This window comes from Oncorhynchus mykiss, chromosome 25 (genome assembly GCF_013265735.2).
Source record: "Oncorhynchus mykiss isolate Arlee chromosome 25, USDA_OmykA_1.1, whole genome shotgun sequence".
In the NCBI taxonomy this organism is placed as follows: Eukaryota; Metazoa; Chordata; class Actinopteri; order Salmoniformes; family Salmonidae; genus Oncorhynchus; species Oncorhynchus mykiss.
The window spans coordinates 19,597,206-19,607,956 of NC_048589.1; the positions used below are offsets into that span (position 1 = coordinate 19,597,206).

The 10,751-nt window shown below is 39.0% G+C and overlaps 1 protein-coding gene across 3 annotated transcripts; it reads right to left on the bottom strand.

Annotated features, from left to right (window-relative positions):
• Positions 1–3,028: 3,028 nt before the first annotated feature.
• On the bottom strand, positions 3,029–10,226 carry LOC110505529 (visual system homeobox 2-like). Of its 3 annotated transcripts, none has more exons than XM_036962987.1 (6): positions 10,084–10,226; positions 8,968–9,657; positions 8,479–8,563; positions 7,227–7,350; positions 4,484–4,664; positions 3,029–4,133 (listed from the first exon to the last, which is right to left on the bottom strand). In XM_036962987.1, exons 2-6 carry the CDS (start codon positions 9,380–9,382, stop codon positions 3,757–3,759), a joined length of 1,182 nt encoding a protein of 393 aa, XP_036818882.1. In that variant the 5' UTR covers positions 9,383–9,657; positions 10,084–10,226; the 3' UTR covers positions 3,029–3,756. The 3 variants fall into 3 exon arrangements, with proteins under 3 accessions (XP_036818882.1, XP_021440482.1, XP_021440481.1); XM_021584807.2 differs by having other exon boundaries at positions 3,029–4,070; positions 10,084–10,224; XM_021584806.2 differs by lacking the exon at positions 10,084–10,226 and having other exon boundaries at positions 8,968–9,674.
• Positions 10,227–10,751: the final 525 nt, after the last annotated feature.

Here is a 10,751-nt window from a genome sequence, read left to right on the forward strand (position 1 = left end):
AACAGAAACCAGAGTGGATGTTACGATTCCAAATATTCCAAAGGTTTAGATGTGTATAAAATACCATTTGTTGGATGTGATCTGAAGTTTCTGGCATTTCTAATAAACTGATCCACTGAATCGAGAGTGACACATATGAATGAAAGGGATGTTTCCTAAAACATAATTTTGTTAACACAATCCAGGCATTATCACACCAGATGTCATTGAATTGATTACACTGATGCTAAGTAAATTGATGTAAATTAGGGTTGAATTTACAGTGTAAATTTAATGACAGTGTCACTATATACGGTACACCATATTTTCCCTCTCCTGTGACATGATGACTGCATTTAGGCAGCCAATTCTGATATTTTTTAACTAGTTGGTCTTGACCAATCAAATCAGCTATTTTGTTAATAATTGGGGGGGGGGGGGCATATGGGAAGCATCCAGTGTGCAAATGTCATGATGCCTACTGACAGCCTACTCATCTGCCTGTTGCTCAATGGAAATGTTCTATATTTGCTATGAATGGCTTGGAATGGTTCATTTCATAAAGGAAGTAATAAAAGATCCACCCAAGAGATACAAAAAGGCTTGAATTATTCAAACCTCTGGTTTAGAATAGTATACAGTAATAGATCATTTAATAGATCATTCGGAGTGAATCTTAATCAACATGCAATCTGTGGGATTCTGTCTTGCATCCAAATCTATTCTAAACTGAAATCATGTTGACCTAATATGAACCAATGAATGTAAGACAGCTCAGCATTTCAGCTAGCAGTATGTGCATACTTAAAAAAGCTGGATGGATAAGTGATCTAAACATCTAGAATAACAGGATAAAACAGCATTAATGGAGACAGATATGGTTCTGGCTAAGTAACAGAGCAGGTGCCTTTAATACAGGCTGAGAGCACCTCATCTGAGCTGGCTCCCCTCTCCCATATGACCCTTATGCACTGGCCCCATACTTTAATCTGAGCGATTGAAGCCTCTCTACTTCAATGGATTACAGGCAGCAGAACAAAATACTGCACTTGGCTTCCCTGGGAACAGGCAGAGCATGCAGGTATAGGACCAGCTAGCCACCTTCTAATCAGCATGACCAACGGAGCATCTTGCACAGGGAATGACAAGGACAAAACGGCAAATGGTACCAACAGGCTCCGAGACAGATTCTACCCCCAAGCCATTAGACTGCTAAACAGCCATAAGACTGCTAAATAGCTAATTAAATGGTTACCCAAACTATTTGCATTGACCCTATCTTACACTGAGTCTATGCACACTTACAATACTATATATAAACACCATATGTATACACTCTCACACACTACACTGACACTCACACAAACCCACACACATTCACATACACTACATACGCACACACACGCATGTAGGCATGCATGCACACACACACACATCATAAGCTGCTCCTACTCTGTTCTTTATTTTACTATTTCTTATTATTTATCCTGCTGCCTAGTCACTATACCCTGCCTTTATGTACATATCTACCTCATATTCTGTACCTCGTACCCCTACACAGTGACATGGTACTCCCAGCTAGCACATTTGGTTCCTTGGAAGTTGTGGGTTTGGGTTTCCCATTGGTTCTGGGAATAAAGCCATATGTTTTCTGACCGATAAAATATAACGTTTTTTAAACGTTCTGAGAATGGAATTGAACATTTTGCCTGTTATGGGAATGTACATTTTTAGTTGAAGGCAGGTCCTGAGGACGTTTTACTACAATTACCTGAAAGTTTTCCTGGGAGGTTTTATCAACGGAAATTATAGGTTATTTTGAGTTTTTTAATAACTTCCTTAAAACATTCACTGAATATTTCAATAAGACTTTTAATAACACTGCTGGCTTAGTTTAGCTCCAAGCACAGATAGGACACATGGAAATTAATTTGCTTAGGCATTAATCATGCAAACATTGCAGCATAGCATCAATGAGATTCAAACCTATGATCTTCTGTTCTATATCTATGGAATAAGACCACTGAGCCACCTGGATGGACCTAGTATACTATGGGTTTTTTTACTCATGCGAAACTGTTCATTTTGGTCTATTCAAACGGACCCCATTTCAATGGCAATTGTTATACTGAAGTACTGAAAATCCCACAAAATAACGTTTTTTTTTAACGTTCTCTGAACCTACTGAGAACATGTCTTTAAATAGAACCATGAGAAAAAAACTGTAGGAAATGTTATGCTTAAAAGATGCACTATGCAGAAATTGCTCTGCCATTTCCTGGTTGCTAAAATTCGAATAGTTCACATAATTTCAGTTTGTGACAAAACATGCATGTATAGTGTAGAGAATCATTGTACCATCTAAACTGCTGTGAAATATCTTACATTCCCAATGTCAAACCAGTTGGAAAACGTTCCTAGAACATTACCAAAAATGTAATTAAATGGAACCATGTTTGAAATTTTAGGAAACTTTATTTTAAAGTAATGAAATACCAAGGAAAGAACATTATTTTGTCCAGCTCTCGCCAAGTTCTAAGAAATGTATGGTTCTTAGAGCATATGGTTCTGTATATAACTTCATCTTTGTGTATTTTATTCCCCTTTTCTTACTATTTTTGTATTACATTTTTTTGCATTAACTCTGCACCTTTGGGAAGGGCTCGTAAGCAAGCATTTCATGATAAAGTTTACACCCATTGTATGTGACAAATAAAATTTGATTTGATTTGAACTCTGGTAGTTTTTAGAGCGTCCATTGTCTGGTACAGCAGTCCAGGACTTACTACTACTTACTGAAGACAGAAATAGCATAAGTATGCCCAGGTAGTGGACTGGAGAAAAGACAAATACAGTGAAGAATATACTGTAGATAATTATTTGAGCTACAGCTTCTCTCTTGCAGGTCCACCTGGCCACTTGGCTTTGTGTTTAGGTAAAACACTAAATCAAGCAACAGCAGACCTCATCAACAAAACTAATTATACTCTGTATTGCATATTATTCAGACTATGAAACAAAAACGCAAACATTTAAAGACGACATAAAATTATGTTTTAACAGTGCCTTTGTGAGCTATCTTTCTTTATCTTTATTATATACAGCATAATAACAAGGTAAGATAACTTTTTAATTGTTGTGTTCCTCTTAATTAAGAGAAAATAGTTTTCCCTTTCATACATCATCATCCCAAAGAAAAATCTTGAATATGAGTCTTCAGGGAGCGACTATACAAGAAACATAGTCAGCATCAATATTATGGATGCTGTGAATTCAATATACAGTATACTTTCAAAGATTGGCTACTTATATATCAACAAATGTCCTAATTGGCTCATTCTAACAAACACAAGTATGCACTTTGCATACTGAATGAGTAGTTTAAGAACATTCAATGAGAGACATTTGTAAAGTGGGTATCTTCTAGTTATAGGGGTTGTCAGCAATATACATATGTATGTAGTGTTAACCCCCATATTAAACACGTTTTAACAATATATAAGCAACAATATATGTATGAATGTCGGGGAGTAAGAAAGACAGAAAGTGCATTGGTGTTTTTCTTAGTCAATAAGAGACAAATTCAGTTATCTTATCTCTCCAATAGGAAGACCAGTTTAAATAAGGTCATTTTAAAACAGCATAATAGAGATCTAGGATGAGTTCAACATGTAAAAACCTCAGGGAACACTGAATAAAACTGATAGATCTAGTTGAGTCCATACAGACGTTTAGAGAACAGTCAAGAGAACTGCAAAGTCTTTACAAAGTGAGGGTCTATGGACTCTTGGGCTCTTCCACTGGACTCAAAGGGCCACTAGATTTTTCCTCTGCTGCCTGTCTCTCCACTTTGCTCTCTGGTCTCTCACATGTAACAGTCCCGAGCACCTTGGCACTGTGCTCCTGTGCTTTTGCCCTGAGGGCTGCGATGCTGTTCTCCCTCAGTTCCTCTTTGGAGATGGGTGACTTGCCCTCCGGCCTTTTCTCCTCCACGTCACATTCTTCTCCTCTCTGAATGGCTGGCTGCTGGGGTATGTCGAACTTCCCTGTTGGCTGGACGACCGTGGTCTCCATGGACTTTTTGTGCATCCCTGTAAAGAATTGGGGGTATTCGGATTTAGAAAAGCGTCTGCTGATTGGAAAGCCATCTTCAACTGAAAATATTAAACAAAGAAATAGTTCTGATTTAGCTATAGGAATATGATCTTCAAATTGAGGATGCATAATAAATGTAGACCAATAGTCAATACTTGCTGTATAGTTTTTTCCCCCACTACGCAAGAAGTAAGCCTACCAAATATAAATGATGATATCTTGATAATTTCAGAGCCATTTGATGAAAGGATGAAACCAAGAATAAAGTATTTTCCCTCTGCCCTGAATGACGAGGAACACACCCCACCATCACAAGTAGAAAAGTAGAATGTGGAGAATATATGAGAGCAAGAATTAATTCAAAGCATGGAGGATGAAACCTGCTGTAGATTGAACATTAGTCTCATACCAAGCAGCCATGGGGCACAAGAGTCCATGATGCCATCCTTGGCAGACTTGAGGATGGAATCCGGTAGGGGGATGGAGTGACGGACCATGGCTCCATACAGCCCATACTCTGCCATCACACTGCTGCGTCCCCAGCACTTCTCCCTCTTCCTCCATTTGGCCCTGCGGTTCTGAAACCAGACCTTTAACCCAAGAGGAGTCATTAAGTACCACCTATCAACACTGAATCTAGCAATATTCAGACACACTGACACTAGCAGCATCAATGAGTCTTCTGACAGACACCACCACCTTAAAAGGCTTTAGCACTACCATCACATTGCGCCACAGTGTTCCAACTCTTGAAAAATTGTTTGTATCATTTTTGTTGTTTTATTGGTTGTATATCGTTGTATTCTACATTTGTGTGACTGTCCTTGTCTATCAATGTATCAGTGTTTGTTACTTGTTTTGTGTTTTTTTTTTTGTGGACGCCAGCTGCTGCTTTTGGAAACGCTAATGAGATTCCAAATAAAGACCCAATGGCCCTTCATGCCAATTCTGTTCTATAATTTGTGAAAACAACATAACTAAATCTGGTTTTATTTCAGTCACTCTAGTGTTGTGTTGTTTTGAGAACTCTGTAAGACCCCTTATACAATGTTTGGCTATCTCCACCCAGTCTGAGGTAGTGTGGAAGAATATTCAGTGAAACATCAACTTGCCCAATGCCAAATGTGGAACTCCATGACCACTGGTTGGGGCCCCATGCTATCTGTCAGCTCAGTGAGAGGCCAAATTGATTTCATAGCACAACACAGAGCTGTTAAACAGCCTACTTGGCCACATCTGATGGCTGTGTGTAAAGTGCAAAAAAACAAAAGAGGAGGTGCAAGCACAGAGATGTCTCGACTGTGGAGGGGAACCAGACATTAAATTGAAAATTAACAAAACCATTTCAAACCTTTTTCTGTTCATTCTAATGATAGCCCTTATTTCATACAATATACTTTTTTTTATAAGAAATTGCTTCTCTGTCCCTCAAAGGAAGCTGAGGGGGAAGCTGCGAGCAGAAGCGACCCCTAGGGCACGCCAAGACTGATTGAAAACTAAGTTAATTTCAAGCTCAATCGATGGTGGACAGGCGGGCAAATATCACGGGAAATTAAACGAGCGGTACTCCGGGGAGCGGCACTATTGACCCGTGCTAATAAATTCAATGTAGTTATATCATTTGAACTCCCCGCGTTTCGAGCCAGCTTCCCCCCGGAACAAGGCATGCTCATCTGATTCAACTAATTAGACTGTATGAGAAAATTGGATGTTCATTTTATTTAGGATTGGAATACAGTTTTTCTTCCTTATTATTTATTCGCGGCGAAGAGCCATAATGAGAACGAAATTAAACGCCGCTCGGGCAGATGGATGGTCCAGGTCACACCGCAATCTTCTTCTGCCTTGATAGCTTGATTAGGTCGTTAGTGCTCCTGTCCGAGAACAAATTGTTTCACATCCAACTACACCTAATGAGAGATTATCTGGCGAGGATGCTACTAGAGGTGTCTTTGTTCAGACAGGTAGAGAGGCATTATTGTTCGATTTATGTGGGCTCACTTTGCCTCCTCCGTAAAACATTAAGGAGCTAACTATTTCGTCAAGAGCAGAGTAAGCCTATATCACTTTACTTTTCATTTTCCACGCCATTCATTGGTTAGTAGACGCCTGCTTTATAACCTAGGCCCAGGCTATTTAAATGTCAAGGTTAAAGCAACAAAGGTAGACCTGCCTATAGGTCTACACTGCATAAACCTATTCAGGTACCAATGTCCTTTATTCTGGCCGGGACGCAAAAACCACCTGATACCATAGGCCTTCTTTGTGAATGACTGAAATTGTTTGTAAGAGACTTTATCTGAATTATTATAATACATATCAAACGCAGATGATGGTCCCAATGTACAGTGGCAGATGTCAGTGGTGGTTTAAAGGGCTACTTCGGGATTATGACAATGAATGTTGGACCTTTATCTACTTGCCCAGAGTCAGATGAACTCGGATACCATTTTGATGTCTCGCCATCCAGTATGAAGGAAGTTAGAGGTAGTTTCGCAAGCCATTGCTAACTGGCGTTAGTGCAATGACAATTGATAACTTGCGTTAGCGCAATGACTGGAAGTATTTGGTATCCACTAGCATTCGCTAACGCTATCAATTGTCATTGCACTAACGCTAGTTATCAATTGTCATTGCACTAACGCTAGTTAGCAATTGCACTAATGCTGGTTAGCAATTTACCTTCAAACTACATGCAGAGACATAAAAATGGTATCCACCAGTTCATCTGACTCAGGGAAAGTAGATAAAGGGCTTAATTTACAAAATCCTGAAGTATCCCTTTAGTAGTCCTTGCTCCAAAATAAATGCAGAAAAGGTGTTTAAAAAAACTAATGTGTCACTGATAATCACATCTCATTGGAGAAATACATTTTACAATTAGCACATGTTCTCCTGTAGGAAATATTTTGGAGAGTAACATAATAAGTACATTTGAGTTTCTTGCAAGGGACAATGCGAATTATATAAAAAACTATATTTGACATGATATTCCAATCAAATAAAAAATATTATTAACATGAAGAATGCTGTTTTGAGACATTTAAATGCTATTTAGGGGAGGAAGAACTGCAGTTCCAAAATACATTTCCCCTGACATGATACAATAACAACAGTGCCAACAATAGGCTATATATAACCTGTAGTCATACCTGTATTCTGTCCTCAGGAAGCTCTGTTTTCATGGCCAGCATCTCCCGTGCATACACATCAGGGTAGTGGGCTTCGTTAAAGGCCTTCTCCAATTCCTCGAGCTGGTAAGATGTGAATATGGTTCTGTAGGAATATGAAATATGTGTAAATTGTGGACATTGAAAAATGTTCGAAAGGCGACTAATAGGCAAGCTCGGTTGGCTATTATTTATTTCAAACAGATCAGATGCACAAATGCACACCTTCATTTGTATGGTGGCAATGCATTCCATTACATCTTATCTATCCAAGGTGTCTGTATGCATTTCATCTTAGGTACATTGACAACAATGGTGCATTTTAGAAATAGACCTACAGTAGACTAACTCACATAGCCTCCAAAAGCAGCTGCTAGATTTGATGATTTATTATCTTATTATTTGTTTACAATAATTTTAAAAAGGCCTATTTGAGGCAGTGGATGTATCCCAGAAGCCAATGCGTAGGACTATAAACATGCATTCAGTGAGTAGGCTACAAAAAACAAGGGGATTCATTAAAAAGGTTAGCAAAACATTTTTTTGCAGGGTCTATTCCTTTATAGGGATATATGCTGGTATAAAGGGAATCATATTTTTCCATTTCAATGTCTGATCACCCTTATTGAATAAGAGTATTCACAGACTAAGCCTATCTCTATGAAAGGTTGACATAGCCTACTTGTAGGCCTACACTCGATGGTTAAAATAGGCCAATGCTTTCACACCCCAAAACAAACATACATAAAAATATATGAAAAAAGACGGACATGTTAGAGTAGGCTAGCCTGTAAATTCACGCTTGAAATAAAATACGAGGTGTAAATATTATGTATTTGCTATGAAACATGTCAAACATTTGAAACCAAGGGCTATTGGGAAATAAGGCAATGCGTTGCCTAATTGCGTTTAATTAACTTGAATTTCAAACATATAGGCCTAGACCCTATTCGATTTAATTCCATGTTTGTTAGGTATATACGGTTATTGATAGCCTAATGGCCACTGACAACCTGTAAATCATCTCAGTAATTAGCACAGGCTACTATTTCAAATTATATCCTAGTCTTATCTTGTTGTTGAATTAAGACAGTTGGAATGCCTAAACAATGTAATATTAAAAAGGAGTGTTAGGCCACACCAAAAATTATGAAACATGCGAGCTTCAGAAATTGAACAAGTTATTAGCATTCTGATAAAACAATAATATCATGTGTTGGAATGCAACGCTTACCGGTGCCGTCTTTTCTTCCGTTTCTTGCTCTGGCTTAATGAGGTCTTTGAGAGTTTTCGTTCGTTTGACGAAAAATCTTCCGAGTCTGTGAATATTAGAAAACGTGACAACGTGAATGACTCGTTTGAGACATTAGATCATTTCCAATGTGTTATCACAATTGTTAGTGATGACATTGAGTACAATTTCTCCAACACAAATGTTATCGTTGTATTTTGTTACTGTTATATTTTTTTAAATTATGTTTTATTTATTTTACCTTTATTTAACTAGGCAAGTCAGTTAAGAACAAATTCTTATTTACAATGACGGCCTACTTACTGACATAAGTAGCCTATTGCTATTATTGTATATTATTATTAGCCAATGGTTATCCATTGTCCCTTTATAGCTCAGCCTAATAATATTATTACAATTATTATTCGAATAAATACAAGCATATATTTTAAGTCCTTATTTCAGGCTAATGACAACGACTGAAATTCCTACCCGAACTGGCGGACTGGCTGTGGTCCAGAGGTCCCACAGTTCTATTGTGGGGCTGCAAGTGAACGTTCTGCGCATCCTGCAGGACCTCCAAAAACGCTGGTTGGCTGTAGAACGACGGAATCCCTCCAGGCCCGATTAATCCCATCCCAACTCCGACACCAGCGGTACCAAGCATTGACCTGGCGGCAAGCAGGTGCGCCCCAGATGGCAGAGACTGCAGGGTGCTCCTCGGGACCGCCGAAGAGTCTTTATTCAGCCCTAAAATTTCCTGGATCCCGAATCCCGTGCATCTGGGAGGGTGCGTGGCGCTGTTCTTTGATTGTTGGTGCAGACTGTTACCTCCGTTAGCACCGAGAGTGGACGTTTTGGATATATTCAGCGTTTCAGATAGCACAGCTCCTTGTTTACCTGTCATGGTGTCTTCGATAGTATTCCCTATTTTTAGCGGCTCGCAGGTCGGTCCCCGGTGCACGAACCACTCTGTATTACTCCAGACTCTTGAAAATGGTTCTTTTATCAAACAGGTCCACCCCAAAAAGAGTCAGAGCCCAGCAGCCAATCAACTACTAGGGATTTTTCGGGATTCCTGCGCATCAAGCATTACGCGCCTTTGGAAATGGTTTATTCGCTAAGAACTGATATATTAAGGCTATGGGCACAAAACCGAGAGCATGAGGATACCCAAAACGCCTGCGGATAAAGAGAATGAAACAGGTGCACGTAGTTAAAGCCATGCTATTCATCCAATTTATTGAAAACAATTGCATCAATGCAGCCACAGGCCTTTTGAAATGTTTTTCGTTTGTGGGCTAGCGTGTGTACTCGTTTATACTGTATATTGACTATAAAAATGATTCTGGTATTTAAACGTGATCTCGATATTATAATGCCATGCAGAATTAAAACTATATGAGGCGGATTGAATGAATCCGGGCCTGGATTTAGTTACCATAAAAATAGTTTAGTTTCATAAAAATAAAACGCATGTTTCAGTCCATCTTTTTTTAACCTATATTTAACTAGGCAAGTCAGTTAAGAATGAATTATTATTTACAATGACGGCCTAGGACCAGTGGGTTAACTGCCTTGTTCAGGGGCAGAACGACAGATTCTTACCTTGTCAGCTCGGGGATTCGATCTAGCAACCTTTCGGTTACCCAATGCTCTAACCACTAGGCTAACTGCCGCCTCTTCTAGTGCTATTTCCATCTTCTATGATCGCTATGTCCATCCCTTGCCTCACACATGAACGGATCATTGATCCGAGGCAAGGAAACCATCACATGGACATCAAAGCCTCTCCATAACGACAGCTGGACGCGAAAACACATCCCTGCTTCGCTAGAGACTGATCTCACAGCAGCATACAAGACGGAGATGGGCATTTCGCAAAATAAATGGAAAATTAGGAAAGAATCTGGGCTACCAACGTGTAGGCATTAGAAGCTATTTACTAAACAACGTTCACAAATTAATTAATGCGAACAAAAACAGCATTAGGCCTAGCCTATATCACTCTTAATCGTTTAGAAAAGGATAGTTATTGATGCATGGGGTCATTTGGGGAGCATGCCAAGCATGTTCATAAAGTGCAATTACATTAATAAAGATGATTACCATTATCAAACATTGCACCATTTTATCGGATGTTTAATGTGTTACATAATTTTCTTTAGGCCCTATTTGTCTTGCTAATGGGTTTTATCCAATCCACATTTTAATCCCCGTTGCAATCCTAAACAATTTAACTCTGTGTGGAGGCTTTGTAGTTTATCTTTCTATAT